General features: G+C 33.4%; 2 protein-coding genes across 2 annotated transcripts in view; both read right to left on the bottom strand.

The window, feature by feature from the left end:
• The window catches only part of LOC118766121, a 63,118-nt gene extending 53,642 nt beyond the window's left edge, over positions 1 to 9,476 (bottom strand). Inside the window, exons 1-4 of the mRNA XM_036509395.1 lie at positions 7,107 to 9,476; positions 6,609 to 6,762; positions 4,644 to 4,762; positions 117 to 247 (exon numbers count right to left, since the gene is read on the bottom strand). Of these exons, the coding sequence (XP_036365288.1) occupies positions 117 to 247; positions 4,644 to 4,762; positions 6,609 to 6,762; positions 7,107 to 9,461 (2,759 nt within the window). The 5' untranslated portion in view covers positions 9,462 to 9,476. The remainder of the gene's footprint in view (positions 1 to 116; positions 248 to 4,643; positions 4,763 to 6,608; positions 6,763 to 7,106) is intronic.
• A 5,590-nt stretch (positions 9,477 to 15,066) lies between these two features.
• Positions 15,067 to 24,384, bottom strand: LOC115219401 (protocadherin beta-15-like). Its single transcript, XM_036509394.1, has 4 exons — positions 23,929 to 24,384; positions 17,370 to 19,782; positions 16,403 to 16,556; positions 15,067 to 15,259 (listed from the first exon to the last, which is right to left on the bottom strand). The coding sequence occupies exons 2-4, from the start codon at positions 19,725 to 19,727 to the stop codon at positions 15,138 to 15,140; spliced, it is 2,634 nt and encodes an 877-aa protein (XP_036365287.1). The 5' UTR covers positions 19,728 to 19,782; positions 23,929 to 24,384; the 3' UTR covers positions 15,067 to 15,137.
• Between the last annotated feature and the right edge of the window lie 203 nt (positions 24,385 to 24,587).

Genomic DNA, 24,587 nt, shown 5'->3' with positions numbered 1-24,587 from the left:
AGGAGAAGAAGGTGCAACAGAAGCATAGGAGTCATCAGAGACAGAAGAGCATAGCTATAAATCAGCAGTGGCTGTTTCTTAGTCAGCTGAGCAATCTTTTGTTTTTTCTTTCTTACTTTTGATTGCTGTCAAAAATATTTGTGTGAGGAGGAATTGCTCCATCCCATGTATGTGAGTAGCACTCTTCCGTGTTTAGTTGAAGGTCAGCAACTGTTGAGAATTTAATTATTTCTGTATCTTTAGATGACTTAGGAAAATAATGAGATACTTGAATCAGAAAATATCAGCGAAAAAACTTGAAGCATCTGTTACTTTATATGATATTGACTATAACAAAAACATACAACTGTACATGAATTCGGGGATAAATCTATATTTACAATCACTCTCTCTCTCTCTCTCATGCTATCTCTCACAACCTACATAAGTGCAAAGCATACAAAGGAAAGAAGATTATCTTTTGAATTCTGCTCTACTCAAGCACTCAAGTCCATTTTTGCTAAGGAGTTAGTTTTTAACCATGATTTGGAGAGTTTCCTACAGTCTGCCTCATATGTACTCAAAATACCTACTCTTGAAACCTATTATATTCTCAAACAGAATAGATATATACATATTTAGTAACATGGTTACATACACTGCTTGAATGCTCACCTAATGTATATCCCCAGGGATACATAACCCACCTACCAAGCTTTTGCTTGGCCAGGGATACTAGCTGACACCACCCAGAGTTTTTGTTGAATTCATACACTTATGCATAATGTCATACCACAAGGTATTTTCCAGTGACTTTTCTCATACCTGCCAAAGGTAGATTGCTGAAATACCTGATGCTGACCACAATATGGAACCAGGTATGTTCCATTAATCGGATCCCTGGCTGATGCTTTCAGTTATCAATCCACTAACACAAACTCATCATCTTAAGTTTACATCCAGACTCTACACATGGAATTTTGCCTTCCAATCCAGTGGCACAGTACACTGTGCATCAGGAGCACTTTTGCAACACTTGGCCTCTAGTCTGAGAGTAAGTGGTTAGATTGATGTAGTAATCACAATATTCGGCTGGTAAAGGGTTTTGCCTGCGTCACTGCCACTTTGGTGGAGCAATGGCTTCATGTTGAATAGAATAGTTTTGGTGGTGAGTCAACGAGAACCAGCAGTTGCATTGCTCTTCTTTCAGTTTCTCACATATGTTGCGATTTAACAAGAGAAAAGCCAATATGAAAATGATACGCTAGTGAGATGAGATTTATTTGACTAATTCATAGGAACATAGTTGCCAGCCTCACCTGGCCCCGTGCCGGTGACACGTAAAAGCACCATCCGTTCGTGGCCGTTTGCCAGCTCTGTCTGGCACCTGTGCGAGTGGCACGTAAAAAGCACCCACTACACTCACAGAGTGGTTGCCGTTAGGAAGGGCATCCAGCCATAGAAACACTGCCAGATCTGACTGGGCCTGATGAAGCCTTCCAGCTTCACAGACCCCAGTTGAACCGTCCAACCCATGCTAGCATGGAGAACGGACGCTAAATGATGATGATGATGATGATGATAGTTATTTATGACTTAAAAAACAAAAGAGAGTTGGTAATGTTTTTAACATTTCTATGACCATTTCAGAGTAACATAGTCTAATGTTATTGTGTCTTTTCACATCCATTCAAGGTGGTTGTGAGAAGTTAAATATATACAATTTGGTTTAGTAATTAGAAGGATTTGAGTACTGCAACTTTTGTGGTTTTAAAGGTTCTTTAGATCAACAGTCTGAATCAAACATATTCATGTGTCTAGTTTTGAGGTACAAATAAAGATGGGCCAATTCAATCAGTCAGATTTCGATCCATTTCCAGAGGATATTTAATTAAACTATAACATTTATCATTTGCATGGTATATGGCAAAGTAAAATAGCCTGTATCACCCAATTAATATAAGATTTCAATGAAAAATACTAGAATGAGAAATTACTACAAAAGGAAATAGGAAAGTTTGAATTATCTCCCTTCGATAAATGATGCGTTGTGCGTATCTATTGTAACTTACTTTGGCAAAGATGATGTAAAAAAAATAATAATAACATAATAGCAAAGGCGTTAACTAAGAAAATTAACGAAAGTTTCTTGAGTATTTATAATCCTTTTAAGGTAGTAATGACACCATAACTATTAAAATTTGTTAATATATTTAGATTTAAGCTCTAAAACTAACATTTGAAATTGTTAACATAAGTTTCTTTTCAATGTCTCCCACACATAAGAAATATATATTATTTTATCAAAATCTCTAACTCCAAGCAACGAATAATTTCCATATTTTGTATATTAGCTTCAACAGAAGGAAATAAAATAATATGATTCATTGCTTGGTTTATTAAATAAGAAGCTGGCTTCTAAAACACAAAATAATTGTTAAAATAATATCAAAACAGAGATAAATATTGTTTTTATGGAAGGGTTTCATCAAAATGAGATTATATTTGGCAAAATACTTTAAATTTAGCAGAAACAACTGAATATTAAATTTTTGTTTAAATAGAAAATTAATTTTTAAATAAAGTAAACTAATTAACAGATTGATATTTGTTTCCACCTTTTGAAAATAAAAAAATTAAAATTAAAATAAGTATAAATAACCTCTTAATGAATTCATTTTTAATTACATATTCTGAAATAGAAGTGAAATATTTGATGTTAGTAATACATTTAATTATCCAAGATAATGTCGTTTCTATCCAACTAAGCTTGTATCCAGCAGACCAATGACAAAAAGTATTCCATCCATGACCATCCTATCTTTATTTTGGTTTTAAAAAAGTGATTAAGTGAATACAAATTAAACATGTATTTCACCAGTTTGCAGGTTACCATCAGCAAATCAATATCCTTTATATAACCTTGATGTTACATATTCTATATCACTTTGCTAAATAAATATAACTGATGAAAAAAATCATCATCATTTAACGTCCATCTTCCATGCATGCATGGGGAGGAGAGTTGACAGAAGCTGGCCAGGAAGAAGACTAATGAGAGAAAATCTTGAGCAGGATGTGATTGATTTAAATATTATTAGAAATCAAAGAGACACACACACACACACACATTTTAAACTGATAAAATCATGAAAATAATATTTCACAATCAATTGATATTATATATATATTTATATATATATATATATATATATATATATATATATATATATATATATATATATATATAGGGAGGTGTACTCGCATAGCAAGTGATTTGATCTGAGATCGTGTGCTGCAATTGTATATATATATATATATATACATATATATATATATATATATATATATATATATATATATATATATATATATATATAGTATAAAACCTACATTTCTGTATATATTTAATTGATAATCTTGTTTAATATTTGGTATTGTCTAAGACTATACAATGTTCGGTGGAGTGAATGTTAAAATAGAATAGAAAAATTTTAGATATACGTCAAAGATAACAGTAATTAATTTTAATAATGTTATGTAAAATTAGAAATGAACATATTTTCCACTCCCTTCCTGTTTCCTACTAAATATATAAAAGCCATGTTGGAAAGAAATGCAATAAATGAGAACTGACACATATCTATTATAAAATATTAGACTTTTGATGTTACAATATTGGTTCTTCACATGATGAAACAAATAATATGGAATAACAAACTTACCTTCATTTTGTGTAAAATCCTTTGTTGTATAAAGTGTGACTTGGTCCCAATGTTCTGTTGTTAATGGTTGTCTGTGTCACTGCTGCTATGGTGTGACAATGGCTTCATGTTGATGGAATAGTGTTGGTGGTGAGTCAGTGGGAACCAGCAGTTCCCTCTCAGTCTTCCTTTGTGGATGTGTGGTGTTTAGTGAGTGTGTGTGTGTGTGTGTGAGTGTGTGTGAAAGGGAGGAGGAGGAGGAGTAGGATGGGTGATGCTTACTACAGCCTCTCTCAGACTTGATGTTGCCTCTCACACACAAAGACAGAGTAGTGAGAGAACACACACTATCAGCTCCACTAACAGTCAGCCATGATAAGTCTATATAACACCAACATGTCTGATGTGGAGAGAGACTGACATAGAAATCCTTAGAACAGAGAGGTTATATTAACAAAATATGGCTGATGTTGTTAATGTGTGTGTAATGTAAAATGTAAATACAATATTGACAACAACTGGGAATGTGTGGGTGACCTAATTCTTATGTATTCCATTTCAGATATATTTGTAAAATTATAAAATAAATATGTAAACTAAGTAAAATATACTTTCTTAAGTCTTAATATTTACAATATAATTTAAATATTTATTTTTATTTTCTAAGATAATTCAATTTCCTGTTTCAAATATAAATTGTATTTCTGCAGGACAAGTATCTACCAGTCTATAAGTACTGAAGAATTTGATAGGGCAGATCTAACAATGTTGACTTGTATTGCATCTGTAGAAACAATCTGAGGATTTAAATAAAACATATTGTCTTAAACAGATTTAAGAAGCTATTTATCATATATAGGCAATATTATTTACTAACTAATATATTTCTGTTGTTTTAAATGTTGTGTGAATGTTGAAGGTGATATTATTTCTGTTGTGTTCCTTTCTCAGTCTCACTTAACTGACAACAACATCTGGTGTTGAAGGTAACTGTCTCTCTGGAGGTTTCACATATCTGTCTTGGTAATGGTCTCTTTCAATGGTGCTTGATACATCAGGTGGGGCACCACCATAGATTCCTGAAACACACATATATACATCAAATAAACTTAAAGCATAATCCACACAGACAACAGATATATACTGATTTTAATAAAAAGTCTCTTGTCCACAACAATTACTAGACTAAGATATAAAATAACAAAGAAATTATGTTTCACCATCCCCAAATTCCTTATCTGACTAATAATCCAATGATTATCTGTTGGATTAGAGTGGGTTAAGATATGCCAGGATGCTTAATGATAATTGATGTTGTAAAACTTCAGCAAAACCAAAAACAAATACAATAGGCTTTAAGTGTAGACTTCCTCGTTATCTTTCAATGAATTCTTTAACACAGTTGTGCTTCAATCATTGTATCACATAACAGACCACCTATAGGTAGAACATCAGATAGCTATTTTGTAAGGAAACCCATCAAATTACTAGAAAGATTGTTACATAGGTAGAAATCAAGTAAGAAACACTAACAAATGAATAAATTCACATTATTAATGATAACATGAATAAATTGGATGAAAGATTTCAAAATATTTCATTTTTGTATTTGGTTGTTCCCTGTCACACATCTACAGAATCTACACCATGCATGCATGCGCGCGCGTGCGCACACACACACACATTCTCACATCAGGAAACTAGGAAACTAGAATCAGAAAACTAGGAAACAGACTTGGAGCTGAGAGAGCGTACCATTGATGGAATTGGAAATGGCAATAAAAGGATTCTGAAGAACCTAGCTGATTGATTAGATATGGCTGAATGATTAATCAAACAACTGAGAAGTTAATTGACGATTAACAAGTTGACTAATAAAAGTGAAACAGAGCCAGTGCATGTCTTTGATATTGGCATAATGATCCTTCCAAGATACAAGATGATTTAGAAATATTATTATTTTATCAATATTTAAAGATGTTATTTTCTATAAATGACATATTTAGGGTTCACTTTTCTTATCCTTTCAGGTAGTCCTCATTTCCCTTTGTGCTCAGATGAAACCATTGGTACACATTATATTCACTTTCCTGTATAAAGGACAAGTTCCATTCTATTCATAAACCTACATGGATTTTCAAAATTTCATGATGAGAACCATACAATCCTGAAGAGTTCATAATACTGTGTTATGAAATGTATAGAGAGAGAGAGTGCAGAATATGTAAACGTTTCCCTAGTATGTAGACAATTGTTTCTGAAATAAATGGAGGCAATGACCTGGTAATTTTTTCACATAGTGAAATGTTCATCACCACAGTATAATGCACATGCAGTCCAGTGACAGAATGTATGTTGAAATATAGCAAAATGATGTCAGTGATGTCAAATAAGTTCCTCTAAATATTTTAGAATGAGAAAGCAAAAGTTAGCTAGTTAGTTTTCACACACACATGTGTGTTTGTGTGTAAAATATTGTATCAGGTGCAAGCATAACTGAATTCTAAGACCATTTATTTTGCAATCAGAAAGTCTCAGATTCACTACCATTATATAATACGTTCTGCAAGTGTCTTCTACCATAATATTCTTAGGTTGACGTGGGTTTCATCTATAATTCATAGATTATGTTCAAAGTACATGTGAAATGAACAGGTGCTTCTCTACCAAAACACACACAATTTTCAGTGATAAAAATGACAAGGCATCCATGTGTGTATGTCAAGTTCAGTGATGAGTCATTTTTATGCCACACAAATGCCAGATATTCCCTCTAATAAGTATCTAAGATAACACTTAATCTCACATAAAGTAATTAATGGAGAAATACTGTTGGAAGTAATGAAACAATGTCCCTGAGTTACAAAAATTACACATCTGGGAATTGAATTATTATAATGATATGAATGGATAAGTTTTTTTTACCTGACATTGCAGGTATTTCTTCATACTGTCTACTTGACCGCTCACTCCAGCACTGTCCACTGCTCTTACGACTGGTCAATGTGTCAGTGGGATAGTGAGAAGATGGTCTGTTGTCTCCATAAGATGTCACCTCAATCGGTTGACTGTATTTCTGCTGTTAAAAAAACAAATTGTTTTATGTCTTATTGCAATTTTAATATAACATATTACCTTGAAAATTTTACAAAATCTATGCTTTATAAAATATTGATATCAATCATCATTATATGTTATTGGCATAAAATCAATATGGAGAAAGTTAAACATTTACAAGTTACGTTTATATCACACGTTTAATACCCATTATTCAGTAAAATATTAGATTATCAATAGAGAATCTTAACACATACCTTATTTATGGCTTTTTGAAGACATCTGCTCACTACAAATATCTTCCAGTCATATAACTCTTAATTAAACACTAAGTACTAAGAAACAGTCAATAGAAGTAAAGCTTACCTTTGTAGACTTCTGAAGAGATCTGCTCATTGTCGATGTCTTCCAGTCTTCAGGATAGTAATGGCTCCTTGAATGACCATATCTATCTGACATCTCTCCTCGATTACCTGACATCACAGGTACACTGTTGTTACCTTGATAGATCAACTGTCTCATCTCATTGCGACATTGGTATGCCTGTTTCTCTTCTGCAGTTCTTTCAGATGAGCTATTTCTCACATTGTTACATCTCACAATACACAGGGTTATAGAAACCACAATAGCTATAGATACTATCACAGCTGCTACTACAATGATAATCAACAATGTCGCATCTATTGTGTTATCACTTGGTAGGTGCACAGCTGTGAACATTGGTGACGTCTTGTTACTAACAGTCAGTGTCAAAGACACACTAGTTGTTGCCGACAGAACTGGAGTACCACTGTCTTTCACAACAAACTCAAGCTCATATGATCCGGCATCATTTTGGTAAACTGTACGAGAGTAAGATAACACACCAGTGAACGAATCCAGTTTAAATAACTGTCTCTCGTTACCTGAAACGATTTCGTACCTGAGAAAAGCATTCATGTGACTGTCTATATCAGATGCTTTCAGAACTGTGATGTCGTTCTTACTTTGCGGATGATAGTGGACATTAAGAGTGAAAGGGTCAACACTAGGAAATGTAAAATATGGAGCATTATCATTTCTATCCAATACTTCCACTTCAACATTCACTGTGTTATTCAGAGATGGGCTTCCATTGTCTTTCACAAAAACCTCAAACTCATAGAAATCTCTGTGTTCTCTGTCTAAAGACTGGTTTGTTGAAATAAAGCCAGAGTTGATAATCTGGAATGGCAGACGATATTGCTGTTTATTTCTCAGAGAATAAGACAATTCACCTCCCTTACCAATATCTGGGTCTGTAGCATTGATAAAGCCAATAGGGAAATTAGCTTTGTCATTCTCATAGGTAAGGAACTTGAATGTGTCTTTCGTAAAGTGTGGTTCTACATCATTCACATCCAACACTTGGATTGACAGATCTTTATCAGTTTTCAGAGCAGGTAATCCTTTATCTTCACACGACACAGTAAAGTGATAATGTTCCTGTGTCTCTCTGTCTACTGCTTTCTTTAGAACTATTTTATATTCCTTCGATCCCATTGACTGTAGTTTGAATGTGTCATCTTTGATATGACAGTTCACCTGTCCATTGTGTCCAATATCATTGTCAGTGACCATCACATAAGCAATGAAACTACCAACTTTGATGTCTTCCAGAATGGTGGCTGTGTTGTGATTCTGTGTAGAAATAAAATTCACATCAATATTTGGAGGATTGTTGAGTTGGTTGATAACATTTATCTGAATTATTGCAATGGAACTTAGAGGAGGAATTCCATTATCTTTAGCTTTCACATATAATTTAAATGATTCTTTCTTACCAAAATTTATAGGTTTTTCAAGAAATAACTTCCCAGTACTTTCATCTAAATGAAAGTATTCTTTTATTTTTTCATCAGTTTTTTGACTGAAATAGAAAGATATTTTACCATTCCTGCCAATGTCTAAATCACTGGCAGATAATGTGACTACTGGAATATTCTTTTTATGTTTATGTTCAATAGAGACATTGTAGATACTTTGAGAAAATTGTGGTGCATTATCATTTTCATCTTCTACAGATATTTTAACATTTAAAACAGATTGTTTTGGTGGAGTTCCTCCATCTTTAGCAATGACCTCAATATTGTAATTGTCCTTCTTTTCTCTGTCTAATTTATCTTCTAAAATGATTCCTAAAGTGGAAATTCCATCAGCTTGTTTAGAAACAAATAATGAAAAATAGTTACCTCCACCATTTAATTCATAATTAATTAAGCTGTTTTGATAACCTTTATCTTTGTCGATGGCATTAGGAATGGTTTTCTTCATTCCATCTCTGTCTCCTTCCCCAAAGATTAGTGTGATTTCATTCTTAGGAAACTCAGGTTGGTGGTCATTGATGTCTTCTATTATGACCTTAATTTTTAAGATCTTCATAAATGTCTTGGATTTGTGAACTGCAACTTTAACGATTTCAAAACATTCTTTCTCATAACTACACACAGACTCAGCATCCAATGTCTCAACAGTGTACAGTTTACCTGTTCTCGTCACATTGAACAACTGTTCTCCCTTTTGTTGCAGTTGACTAAATGTAATTAAATCCTTATTCTTTAAGAAGGAGTCGTCTGATTTCTGTAAGTCAGTAGCAATGTCCCCTACATAGGTATAGGGATTATTCTCTTCTTCAACATGATATGTGATATCTTCACTTAGGGAACAGTGGAAGAAAGTCAGTAAAATATACAGACACAACATCGTCTCTGCTTCTGATGTTATTAAATTGTTGGCATTAAAATGTTGATCTGAAATAGAAAAATATTTTAAAAGTGAGAAGATGTATTAATTTGGATATCATAATTATTTATTAGAAATCATTAATTTATAAGGATATATTAATTCAGTAATTATATGTGGAAATAATAGTTGATACTTAAACGTCTACACTTGTGGACCAACAGCTCAGTCTTCAATACACTAATTCTTATCCCTGCTTTGCAACACTCGACATTTAGTGCATGATGCAAATCACCTTCTGTGGAGCTAAGTATTATCATGTCATCTGCAAATATCTGCCGACCAATCCTACACCCACCAACAGTGATATTACTTGCATAATGGCTTTGCTTATCAATCCAATTCATAAAAATTATGAAAAGCATACAATAAATATCTCGGATGAAGTCCAACATGCACACTGAAAGGTTCCAACTCAGAACCATTTAACCAAACACAAATATCTGAGGAATCACAAAGGAACTTCATGAGAGCATGTCCTGTGACATGCAGTTGTTATATGCAAAGCAAGCAAGCACCTCATACGATTTTTCAAAGACCTACCATTCAGTGAATATCTGTCAGTTCTGCTACATCCAAGATGCAACCCACATCATTCCTCAGCTGACTTAGGCTTAACACTCTCCCTATAACTCTTTTCCACATACTTAGTTGAGACTTGATTAGAGATGCTCAACATAGAAATTCCTCTATAAGTAGAGCTTTTTAAACATTACGATTATCACTCCAGACTACCACTGCTTTGGTGTCTTCCCAGGGATCCAAACCACTTAGCATACGAAAGTCAATCAGAGAATAACTTCTCTATTTAAGGCTTTTAACATCTCAGATTGAATTTCATCCTCTACTGCAGCCTTGCCACATTTGAGAGCTTTAATTGCCTCTATGACGTCAGCCTCTGTGAGGTTTGTCTTCATCTCTAGACGTCCCACATCTCCACCACATGACCAGATTTAGAAGATCAGTAAAGTGTTCTCTCTACCTCCCAAGAGAAGAACCCCAGCCAAGTTCTGAATGGCATGTGTGGAAGAAAGCTGAAGTGGAAGCTAGAATTGAAATGTGTCTGCTCCAGCATTCGATCCTCAGAAGAGGATAGGTTGGTGAAAAAACCAAACCTATGGTCATAAATGTTGGGTAATTAGTGAAAGTGTATGGATCATGAATAGAAATGGTTGAAATGAGATTCCTACAAAGGGTCTCCGAAGTAACATTACTCCACAAGGTGCCAAGCTCAGAGATCAGGGAGTCTCGTTAAGTCAGGCCACTATTTCTGTGCATTAAGAGATCACAGCTCAGGTGCTACAGACATGATTAGAATGTCACAAGAAAGAATTGCATGATGAATCCTTCGATGTGAACCAGTCAGCAGGTGACAAGGACAGACCATGATTCGATAATAACCAGTCTCAGTTGCTCGCACTTGAAAATCCGACCAGAAGGTCTAAAGAAACTTGCTTCTGATAGGATCCTATATAGATGGTGCCTGAGGACTCTAATCCTAGGAATAGTGGTCATATAAGATGGATGAATAATAGTTGAAAGACTATTTAGTGGTCAGATAACTCAAAAAGGTCTTCCATATTTTCAATAATGATGCCAGAAATGACGAGAGCACACATAACTGGAGATATGGATTGTATAAGAAACTAGGGAAGGTAGAAGTCTATGTGCATGAGTGTGCATGTGTGTGTGTGTGTGTATGCATATATATGTGTGTATATATAAGAAATTGTGTACACAAATACATGACGGCTACTGTTAGGTTTAGAGCTGCACATAGATTTTCAGAACCCAGTCTGCTTTTTGTATAGTTAAGTAACTGCTATGCTGAGAGGAATAACAAGCTATGAGCTACACAGCAAATGTAAGAGAAATAAGGATAATCGCAAGTTTATATTTCAGCATTATGGTCTTTTGGAGCCCTGCACTAGGTGTTCCAAGTGCATCTACATGCCCAACTATAATGGATCAACAGGGAACACTAAGTTACATATAACTTAATGCATACATATACATACACACAGTTAGCAGTCGTTTCTCCAACTTGAAATGATCAGTCACACACCATGTCTACGATGACAATACAATACAATGCATAACACATAGCAAAATCAGTAGTTGTTTCGTCACAAGCCTGATCCCTCTTATATCCAGTTTTACTCTCAGCTTCTCTGTGCAGTCATTCATGTAGACTAACATTACACACACAGCAAAGAAACACATAAAACTTCTTTAACACATCCTCTACATTCAACGCCTGTGCTTCGTTACTATGCAACACTTTATACATCTGCATCAAACAACTTGTCTCTCACTTGGCAAGAGAATCCCATTGTTGTCAACAGAAGTAATAACTTCTGAAACATTTTTCACTCAAATTCTTACTCTGGTAGTTATGCTTTTGGAACACTTGCTTCTACAGTTAATTAGGGTACCTTCACAACAAAAGTCATCAATAACTTCTGGAGATCAATTTTTTGCATTAAAATCAATTCCTTATATACAGGTGTTCCTACTCAAAATTTTAGCTGGGCATCCACGACATACAAACTCTTTCATCTCTGCCATCTCACATCTGATCCTACTGCACCTCTTGCAAAAACATAGCTTACTCTATCAACTTCCTACAAACTCAATTTATGCATATCATGCATGGCCACCTCTATGTACAGACCCATCTTCTACTTTGCTAACTAAAACTTTTGCATTCGCTAGCTTTAGGTTCAAACCTCATGTTTCGAGGCTTTGCTTCCATGCAAAACATTTCTTCCCAAAACATTTAACAGATTCAGCTACAAGAAAGATGTTGTTGACACACAGACAATAGTTGGCATGGCAAGGTGGTCTTAAGATCCTCTGTTGTGACTTGCAGAAGTGTAACAAACAAGAGGGTATTGAGAACTAAACCCTGATGGACCCTATTTACATGCTTCATACAGTGTTTTAGTTATGGCCAATTCCCAGCTTGCTGACTCCATCTCTGTACATAACTTACTTATACTGAGAATTCTTGGGTATATATAATGAAATATGATCTCAGAAGATGGTGGAGGAATGAACTGAATGATGAAGAGGGAAACATAAGAAGATAGATAGAGACAGAGAAAACAAAACAGAAAAAGGGAGACATGATTTCTGTCAGTTGCAGAATAAAAAAACAGTTCTACAATTTCATGATTGGAAAGGGACAAATTTTGAGTTACTTCCCTTGAAATGTAATAAAACTAACGCTTTTTAGAAATTTTAACATTTTCCATCATATTGGAAAGATAGAGAAAATAACAACCTTTTAGTAATGAAAAAGAATTACATGATAATGTGTAAGAGAAATTCTGTTATGGCTTTTGCATTTTGAATTAAAGTTAAAAATGGAATATACTGTAATGTTACAGTCCACATTAAATACTGATAATCTCTCTACCATTGTGTGTGTGAGTGTGTGTGTGAGTGTGTATGTACATACCTATATACATATGTATATATGGAAAAGTTAATTACAAAGAAATACTTCATTACTTGATTCAACTGCATGTCTAGACAACATACAAATTAGCTGTTAGTGTTCACAGGACATCTTTGATGGCAATATGTTATTAAGAGATTTACCTCTGGCCATTGATATGACAAGATATGATGTAGGAAAAATGAAACAATTACACAGAGAAATTTTTGTAAATAAACTTGTGTGAGATAATTAATAAATAAGACATACCAAGTAATTATATTCCTTATTTTTAAATGAAAACTCTGTTATACATATAAAGAACATTTAATTTTCTAATTGTTATATGGCTACAACAATATATGACAGACTTAGAGTAACAGTTGAGTGACATGAATATACCTTACGAAGAAAATAAATTACCAGTGAGTGGATAATTAATTTAAAGGAATTATAACTGCTGCAATAAACAATCAATATTAATAGGTTCAAATGTTTTAAATCATAGAAATAAATATGTTAACAAAAATACTTATTTTCCCCTCCAAGATAGAACATACTTATTAAGTAACCTTCCAAAAAAACAATATTCTATCAAATGAATTTAACAAGATACGTTTTTATGAGAAAATGGTCTCCTCACTACAAACATAGACAGGAATAAGGACACACAGTCAAGTTGAAACACAGACAGACACTTATATGTGAAGGAGAGAGAATTATTAATAATTTTCTTGCTATTTGGTAACATTGTTAATTCAATAGAGAAATCTTTTATAGTATTAAATGTAGTTAAATGATCATTATGTATAATAATTTATAATTACAGAGACTAAACAATATCTCGTTGAGTCACTGAATGGGAATGCACAATGTCAATAACTAATAAATAATATAAAATAATATGCAAATGTAATGATGAAGGACTTATGTTTGTGAATATTATGAGTATACAAGTTTAAAAATGTATTTTTAAATTAACTGTTTCTCTGAAGAAAATCTTTGAAAGCCATTAAATGAGAACTAACAAAAATTTAATATGGCCACCATTTGAATATTATATTTTGAATTTTGATATTATATTCTTGTGATAAGCAAAATTATTCTTTCACATAAATGGATAAATAATATTGAACAATAAACTTACCTTCATTGTGTATAAAATCCTTTGTTGTATAAACTGTGACTTGGTCCCAATGTTCTGTTGTTAATGGTTGTCTGTGTCACTGCTGCTATGGTGTGACAATGGCTTCATGTTGATGGAATAGTGTTGGTGGTGAGTCAGTGGGAACCAGCAGTTCCCTCTCAGTCTTCCTTTGTGGATGTGTGGTGTATAATGTGTGTGTGTGTGAGTGTGGTTGAATAATTGTGTATGAGAGAGAAAGGGAGAGAGGAGGATGGGTGATGCTTACTCCAGCCTCACTCAGACTAGATGTTGTGTTTCCCCTCCACAAAGAAAAAGGAGAGAAATATACATATACAGAGAGAGAAGACATCCCATCAGCTCCACTAACAGTCAGCCATGATAAGTCTATATAACACCAACATGTCTGATGTGGAGAGAGACTGACATAGAAATCCTTAGAACAGAGAGGTTATATTAACAAAATATGGCTGATGTTGTTAATGTGTGTGTAATTTAAAATGTAAATACAATATTGACAATAACAGTTAGTGTGTGTGTGTCTGACCTAATTCTAAACTAAATCTTTTATATGAGCATAAACAACGAAATGTTTATTTCTTAGCCATGTGAAATATATATTCTCATATATTAACATTTTCTGCATAATTTATATAAAAAATTAAATATTCATATCATAAATTAGTAAACATTCTAAATATTATATTGTATTTTCCAAATGGAATGTATAATTTTAAGTACCTAAAATATATGACTTGACTAATTTTTACCTAATTTCTTTATCACAATTTGATTGAAATCATTTATGTCTAAAGGTTTTGATTCTCTTCATCTGAGGAAATATCCCCAAGATATATATACATATATGTATGTATATACAGAGAGAGAGGGGGGGAGAGAGTGTCATATATAATACATTGTGACAAATATGATGATATTCAGTCCTATGTGGGCAATATCATAACCAAACTAAAATATTTCTGTTGCTTTTAAATGTTGTGTGAATGTTGAAGGTGATATTATTTCTGTTGTGTTCCTTTCTCAGTCTCACTTAACTGACAACAACATCTGGTGTTGAAGGTAACTGTCTCTCTGGAGGTTTCACATATCTGTCTTGGTAATGGTCTCTCTCACTGGTGCTTGATACATCAGGTGGGGCACCACCATAGATTCCTGAAACACACACATATATAATATACTTATTACATAGTTCATATAGCCAATAGTTATTTACTGATATTAGTAATCAATGCCTTGCCTGCTAACTTCACAGGTCTAACATATAAACTAACAATAATTAAAGATACCTTCAACCATCCCTAAAATCTTTAGGAATCGTATTCAAAAATATACAATGGTTATATGTTGGATTAAGTCAGTTCAGTCAATGATATTTTATGTTGCCAAAATTCAGCCGAATCCAATATAGTTTAAGTGTAGATTCTAAACATTGTATTTCAATGGATTCTTTGGTGCATCTCTAACAAAGCAATAGTAGGGTATGTGATAATGTTCTAAGTAGGAAATTAGACAGTTCCCATTTAAGGACCAACATATGTGGTGCATTGCTGTACTTGCGAAGACCTGCCCACCACAACAGAACTGAAGTCCTAAAATCAAGTTGCCACGCAAGTGCCATATAAAAAGCATCCAGTACACTCTGTAGAGTGGTTGGCATTAAGAAGGGCATCAAGCCATAGCACCCAAACCAAAACAGACTGGAATCTGGTACAGGCCCTGGCTTTACTAGTTCCTGTCAAGTCATCCAACCCATGCCAGCATGGAAAACGGACATTAAATGATGATGATATGATGATGATGAAACCCATCACGTTACTGTAAAGATGCAATCCATAAATGTTAAACACATAAATAAGAGGATTTATGTTTTTAATAATAGTTGAAATATTCATGATAAAAGATTTTGAAAATTATCTAAATATGTACAGACTAGAATGTTCACCTTCTTACATAAAAACAAATTCTATTATACTGACAAACCTATGTCCAATGACAAATGTCTGAATTGTGCTGTAGATCACAACACAAAAGTCCCTGAGGCATTTTCTATCCCAGAGATGATTTCTAGATAATCTGCATTGCAATACGTCTCAATATGATGCATACTTTTAATGAAGTAGACATTATGAAATACTACATCCAGAATAGAAAAATAAGGTAACAGCAATCATAACAGTAATGGATAAAGAAATATTGAAAGAAGATTATTTCTGAGTTGCTGAAATTAGACATAGTGAAAATTAAATTATGTTAATGAAATTAATAACAAAACATGAATGAATTAAATTGTTTTACCTGACATTGCTGGTATTTCTTCATACTGTCTGCTTGACCGCTCACTCCAGCACTGTCCACTGCTCTTACGACTGGTCAATGTGTCAGTGGGATAGTGAGAAGATGGTCTGTTGTCTCCATAAGATGTCACCTCAATGGGTTGACTGTATTTCTGCTGTAAAATGCAATAGTAACAAGACATTGTACAGATAACATTTATGCTTGACAGTGAAATATGTAATAACAACAGGTTTTTGGTGCTATTAAAGTATTCAATCTGTCAAATTTTTTAAATCTGTTGTTAAGATTTGTTAATCCTTCACTGGGAAAATGCATAAGTACTGCCATTCATCCACTGACAAAACAATAAAACATCACTTTTTACCTCATTATGTTTCCTCATTTCCTACAAGAATTATGTACAGTATAAGTTAGCTAAAGTCAGAAACAATTGTTAACAATAACTGATTCCACAGTCTCTCTTAGATATCTACAAAGATATCTGAATTATTGTAAGTAGGAAGTTTCCACAAAATCAGATGTAATCCTATTGACAAATATTAAGAATGCCAGACTGTAATGCATAAAAAGATGTCTTATTTCCAGGTAAATGTCTTCTCAGATTTTCATTTGCTATAAAATATCTTACAACAAATGGACAACAGTAATCACAGTAAAAAAAATTAAATAAATAAGTATTCAACACCATATCAGGAATGGTATTTTCTTAACCATACATAAGATATATTTTGGACATTATGAAGCAAAACGATAATATATAATTGGACAAGTGAACCGTAATGTCAAATATAAAACACTGAATAATTGTCAAGTATAAAACACTGAGCTAAATCAGAGTTAATTACACATTATTTACTAACAGATCATTAATTAAAGGAAAGCTTACCTTTCTGTGAAACTAATCACGAAAATAATTGTCAAATTACACATTATTTACTAACAATTTGTAAACTGAAGTAAGGCTTACCTTTGTGGACTTTTGAAGAGATCTGCTCATTGTCGATGTCTTCCAATCTTCAGGATAGTAATGGCTCCTCGAATGACCATATCTGTCTGACATCTCTCCTCGATTACCTGACATCACAGGTACACTGTTGTTACCTTGATAGATCAACTGTCTCATCTCATTGCGACATTGGTATGCCTGTTTCTCTTCTGCTGTTCTTTCAGATGAGCTATTTCTCACATTGTTACATCTCACAATACACAGGGTTATAGAAACCACAATAGCTATAGATACAATCACAGCTGCTACTACAATGATAATCAACAATGTCGCATCTATTGTGTTATCACTTGGTAGGTGCACAGCTGTGAACATTGGTGACGTCTTGTTACTAACAGTCAGTGTCAAAGACACACTAGTTGTTGCTGACAGAACTGGAGTACCACTGTCTTTCACAACAAACTCAAGCTCATATGAGCCGGCATCATTTTGGTAAACTGTGCGAGAGTAAGATAACACACCAGTGAAAGAGTCCAGTTTGAATAACTGTCTCTCATTACCTGAAACGATTTCGTACCTGAGAAAAGCATTCATGTGACTGTCTATATCAGATGCTTTCAGAACTGTGATGTCGTTCTTACTTTGCGGATGATAGTGGACATTAAGAGTGAAATGGTCAACACTAGGAAATGTAAAATATGGAGCATTATCATTTCTATCCAATACTTCCACTTCAACATTCACTGTGTTATTCAGAGATGGGCTTCCATTGTCTTTCACAAAAACCTCAAACTCATAGAAATCTCTGTGTTCTCTGTCTAAAGACTGGTTTGTTGAAATAAAGCCAGAGTTGATAATCTGGAATGGCAGACGATATTGCTGTTTATTTCTCAGAGAATAAGACAATTCACCTCCCTTACCAATATCTGGGTCTGTAGCATTGATAAAGCCAATAGGGAAATTAGCTTTGTCATTCTCATAGGTAAGGAACTTGAATGTGTCTTTCGTAAAGTGTGGTTCTACATCATTCACATCCAACACTTGGATTGACAGATCTTTATCAGTTTTCAGAGCAGGTAATCCTTTATCTTCACACGACACAGTAAAGTGATAATGTTCCTGTGTCTCTCTGTCTACTGCTTTCTTTAGAACTATTTTATATTCCTTCGATCCCATTGACTGTAGTTTGAATGTGTCATCTTTGATATGACAGTTCACCTCTCCATTGTGTCCAACATCATTGTCAGTGACCATCACATAAGCAATGAAACTACCAACTTTGATGTCTTCCAGAATGGTAGCTGTGTTGTGATTCTGTGTAGAAATAAAGTTCACATCAATATTTGGAGGATTGTTGTGTTCATTGATGACATTTATTTGAATGATTGCCAGAGAACTGAGAGGGGAAATACCATTATCCCTGGCTTCCACATATAATTTAAAATTCTCTTCTTTTCCAAACTCTATTGATTTAGCTAAATATAACACTCCTGTATTTTCATTCAAGTGAAAATATTTTCTCATCTTCACATCAGTTTTCTGACTTAAATAGAAAGATATTTTACCATTCCTGCCAATATCTAAATCACTGGCAGATAATGTGACTACTGGAATATTCTTTTTATGTTTATGTTCAATAGAGACATTGTAGATACTTTGGGAAAATTGTGGTGCATTATCATTTTCATCTTCCACAGATATTTTAACCTTTAAAATAGATTCTTTTGGTGGAGTTCCCCCATCTTTAGCAATGACCTCAATATTGTAACTGTCCTTCTGTTCTCTGTCTAATTTCTCTTCTAAAATTATTCCTAATGTCGATATTTCATCAGCTAACTTTGATTGAGATAAAGAAAAATGATCAAAACCATCTTCTAATTTATATCTAATTAATCTGTTTTGATATCCAACATCTTTATCAACAGCATTAGGTATAGCCTTCTTCATACCTTTACCATCACCTTCTCTGAAAAGTATAGTAATTTCTTTCTCAGGAAATTCAGGTTGGTGGTCATTGATGTCTTCTATTATGACTTTAATCTTTAAGATCTTCATAAATGTCTTGGATTTGTGAACAGCAACTTTAACGATTTCAAAACATTCTTTCTCATAACTACACACAGACTCAGCATCCAATGTCTCAACAGTGTACAGTTTACCTGTTCTCGTCACATTGAACAACTGTTCTCCCTTTTGTTGCAGTTGACTAAATGTAATTAAATCCTTATTCTTTAAGAAGGAGCTGTCTGATTTCTGTAAGTCAGTAGCAATGTCCCCTACATAGGTATGAGGAATATTCTCTTCTTTAACATGGTATGTGATATCTTCACTTGCATAACAGTGGAAGAAAGTCAGCAAAACACACAGATACAACAACATGTCTGGTCTTGGTATTAATATAATATCCAGTGGAGAGATGACTTCAAATATCAATCTGAAACAGAAAAAATTTAATCTGTTAATAAAGTCTGGTAAAGTAAGCCTTGTCTTTTCTCATGAAATTACCTTTTTATATTATAAGAAACCCTTAAAAAATACAAAAGCCAATACAATTTTATATATGAAATGGATTGGATTTTTATAACCAATTCACAATAAAAAAAATAGTCAATTATTCATTATAGGTTACTGCAGGGAAAGCAATTCTAGATCAGTGGACTAATGGAAAAGAAAACATGTCTAAACAAATCTAGTGTGTCACAGGTTTTGTCCAAAATCTTGCTACAGAATGAACACAGTGAAAATTAATGAAGAACCAGATGGTGGTGTTAAACTGAGCATCATGGAAGGTTTAAGAAAAGGAGACATTGGTGTGCTAAGTGGTCTTGGGTAGAAGAGGTAGTTAATTTGATCATTCAGAGGAGAAGAAGGTGCAACAGAAGCATAGGAGTCATCAGAGACAGAAGAACATAGCTATAAATCAGCAGTGGCTGTTTCTTAGTCAGCTGAGCAGTTTTTTGTTTTTCTTTCTTACTTTTGATTGCTGTCTAAAATATTTGTGTGTGGAGGAATTGGTCCATCCCATGTATGTGAGTAGCACTCCACAGTGTTTTGTTGAAGGTCAGCAACTTTTGAGAATTTAATTATTTCTGTATCTTTAGATGACTTAGGAAAATAATGAGATATTTGAATCAGAAAATATCAGCGAAAAAACTTGAAGCATCTGTTACTTTATATGATATTGACTATAACAAAAACATACAACTGTACATGAATTCGGGGATAAATCTATATTTACAATCACTCTCTCTCTCTCTCTCTCTCTCTCTCTCATGCTATCTCTCACAACCTACCTAAGTGCAAAGCATACAAAGGAACTCAAGGAAAGAAGACTATCTTTTGAATTATGCTCTACTCAAGCACTCAAGTCCATTTTTGCTAAGGAGTTAGATCTTAACCATGATTTGGAGAGTTTCCTACAGCCTGCCTCATATGTACTCTACATACCTACTCTTCAAACCTATTATATTCTCAAACAGAATAGATATATACATATTTAGTAACATGGCTACATACACTGCTTGAATGCTGTCCAAATGTATGTCCCCAGGGATACATAACCCACCTACCAAGCTTTTGCTAGGCCAGGGATACTAGCTGACACCACCCAGAGTTTTTGTTGAATTCATACACTTATGCATAATGTCATACCACAAGGTATTTTCCAGTGACTTTCCTCATACCTGCCAAAGGTAGATTGCTGAAACACCTGATGCTGACCACAATATGGAACCAGGTATGTTCCATTAATCGGATCCCTGGCTGATGCTTTCAGTTATCAATCCACTAACACAAACTCATCATCTTAAGTTTACATCCAGACTCTACACATGGAATTTTGCCTTCCAATCCAGTGGCACAGTACACTGTGCATCAGGAGCACTTTCCCAACACTTGGCCTCTAGTCTGAGAGTAAGTGGTTAGATTGATGTAGTAATCACAATATTCGGCTGGTAAAGGGTTTTGCCTGCGTCACTGCCACTTTGGTGGAGCAATGGCTTCATGTTGAATAGAATAGTTTTGGTGGTGAGTCAACGAGAACCAGCAGTTGCATTGCTCTTCTTTCAGTTTCTCACATTTGTTGCGATTTAACAAGAGAAAAGCTAATATGAAAATGATACGCTAGTGAGACGAGATTTATTTGACTAATTAATAGGAACATAGTTGCCAGCCTCACCTGGCCCCGTGCCGGTGACACGTAAAAGCACCATCCGTTCGTGGCCGTTTGCCAGCTCTGTCTGGCACCTGTGCGAGTGGCACGTAAAAAGCACCCACTACACTCACAGAGTGGTTGCCGTTAGGAAGGGCATCCAGCCATAGAAACACTGCCAGATCTGACTGGGCCTGATGAAGCCTTCCAGCTTCACAGACCCCAGTTGAACCGTCCAACCCATGCTAGCATGGAGAACGGACGCTAAATGATGATGATGATGATGATGATGATAGTTATTTATGACTTAAAAAACAAAAGAGAGTTGGTAATGTTTTTAACATTTCTATGACCATTTCAGAGTAACATAGTCTAATGTTATTGTGTCTTTTCACATCCATTCAAGGTGGTTGTGAGAAGTTAAATATATACAATTTGGTTTAGTAATTAGAAGGATTTGAGTACTGCAACTTTTGTGGTTTTAAAGGTTCTTTAGATCAACAGTCTGAATCAAACATATTCATGTGTCTAGTTTTGAGGTACAAATAAAGATGGGCCAATTCAATCAGTTAGATTTCGATCCATTTCCAGAGGATATTTAATTAAACTATAACATTTATCATTTGCATGGTATATGGCAAAGTAAAATAGCCTGTATCACCCAATTAATATAAGATTTCAATGAAAAATACTAGAATGAGAAATTACTACAAAAGGAAATAGGAAAGTTTGAATTATCTCCCTTCGATAAATGATGCGTTGTGCGTATCTATTGTAACTTACTTTGGCAAAGATGATGTAAAAAAAAATAATAACATAATAGCAAAGGCGTTAACTAAGAAAATTAACGAAAGTTTCTTGAGTATTTATAATCCTTTTAAGGTAGTAATGACACCATAACTATTAAAATTTGTTAATATATTTAGATTTAAGTTCTAAAACTAACATTTGAAATTGTTAATTTCTTTTCAATGTCTCCCACACATAAGAAATATATATTATTTTATCAAAGTCTCTAACTCCAAGCAACGAATAATTTCAATATTTTGTATATTAGTTTAAACAGAAGGAAATAAAATAATATGATTCATTGCTTGGTTTATTAAATAAGAAGCTGGCTTCTAAAACACAAAATAATCGTTAAAATAATATCAAAACAGAGATAAATATTGTTTTTATGGCAGGGTTTCATCAAAATGAGATTATATTTGGCAAAATACTTTAAATTTAACAGAAACAACTGAATACTAAATTTCTGTTTAAATAGAAAATTAATTTTTAAATAAAGGAAACTAATTAACAGATTGATATTTGTTTCCTCCTTTTGAAAATAAAAAATTAAAATTAAAATAAGTATAAATAACCTCTTAATGAATTCATTTTTAATTACATATTCTGAAATAGAAGTGAAATATTTGATGTGAAACATTTAATTATCCAAGATAATGTCGTTTCTATCCAACTAAGCTTGTATCCAGCAGACCAATGACAAAAAGTATTCCATCCATGACCATCCTATCTTTATTTTGGTTTTAAAAAAGTGATTAAGTGAATACAAATTAAACATGTATTTCACCAGTTTGCAGGTTACCATCAGCAAATCAATATCCTTTATATAACCTTGAGGTTACATATTCTATATCACTTTGCTAAATAAATATAACTGATGAAAAAAATCACCATCATTTAACGTCCATCTTCCATGCATGCACGAGTAGGAGAGTTGACAGAAGCTGGCCAGGAAGAAGACTAATGAGAGAAAATCTTGAGCAGGATGTGATTGATTTAAATATTACTAGAAATCAAAGAGACACACACACACACACATTTTAAACTGATAAAATCATGAAAATAATATTTCACAATCAATTGATATTATATATATATTTATATATATATATATATATATATATATATATATATATATATATATAGGGAGGTGTACTCGCATAGCAAGTGATTTGATCTGAGATCGTGTGCTGCAATTGTATATATATATATATATATATATATATATATATATATATATATATATATATATATATATATATATATATATACATATATATATATATATATATATAGTATAAAACCTACATTTCTGTATATATTTAATTGATAATCTTGTTTAATATTTGGTATTGTCTAAGACTATACAATGTTTGGTGGAGTGAATGTTAAAATAAAATAGAAAAATATTATATATACGTCAAAGATAACAATAATTAATTTTAATAATGTTATGTAAAATTAGAAATGAAGATATTTTCCACTCCCTTCCTGTTTCCTACTAAATATATAAAAGCCATGTTGGAAAGAAATGCAATAAATGAGAACTGACACATATCTATTATAAAATATTAGACTTTTGATGTTACAATATTGGTTCTTCACATAATTTGAATAAATAATATGGAATAACAAACTTACCTTCATTGTGTAAAATCCTTTGTTGTATAAACTGTGACTTGGTCCCAATGTTCTGTTGTTAATGGTTGTCTGTGTCACTGCTGCTATGGTGTGACAATGGCTTCATGTTGATGGAATAGTGTTGGTGGTGAGTCAGTGGGAACCAGCAGTTCCCTCTCAGTCTTCCTTTGTGGATGTGTGGTGTTTAGTGTGTGTGTGTGTGTGAGTGTGTGTGAAAGGGAGGAGGAGGAGTAGGATGGGTGATGCTTACTACAGCCTCTCTCAGACTAGATGTTGCCTCTCACACACAAAGACAGAGTAGTGAGAGAACACACACTATCAGCTCCACTAACAGTCAGCCATGATAAGTCTATATAACACCAACATGTCTGATGTGGAGAGAGACTGACATAGAAATCCTTAGAACAGAGAGGTTATATTAACAAAATATGGCTGATGTTGTTAATGTGTGTGTAATGTAAAATGTAAATACAATATTGACAACAACTGGGAATGTGTGGGTGACCTAATTCTTATGTATTCCATTTCAGATATATTTGTAAAATTATAAAATAAATATGTAAACTAAGTAAAATATACTTTCTTAAGTCTTAATATTTACAATATAATTTAAATATTTATTTTGATTTTCTAAGATAATTCAATTTTCTGTTTCAAAT

The sequence above is a fragment of the Octopus sinensis genome, linkage group LG14 (genome assembly GCF_006345805.1).
Source record: "Octopus sinensis linkage group LG14, ASM634580v1, whole genome shotgun sequence".
NCBI classification, from domain to species: domain Eukaryota; kingdom Metazoa; phylum Mollusca; class Cephalopoda; order Octopoda; family Octopodidae; genus Octopus; species Octopus sinensis.
Note: the sequence above shows the minus strand (reverse complement) of the source record. Positions and strands in the feature narration are given on the sequence as shown.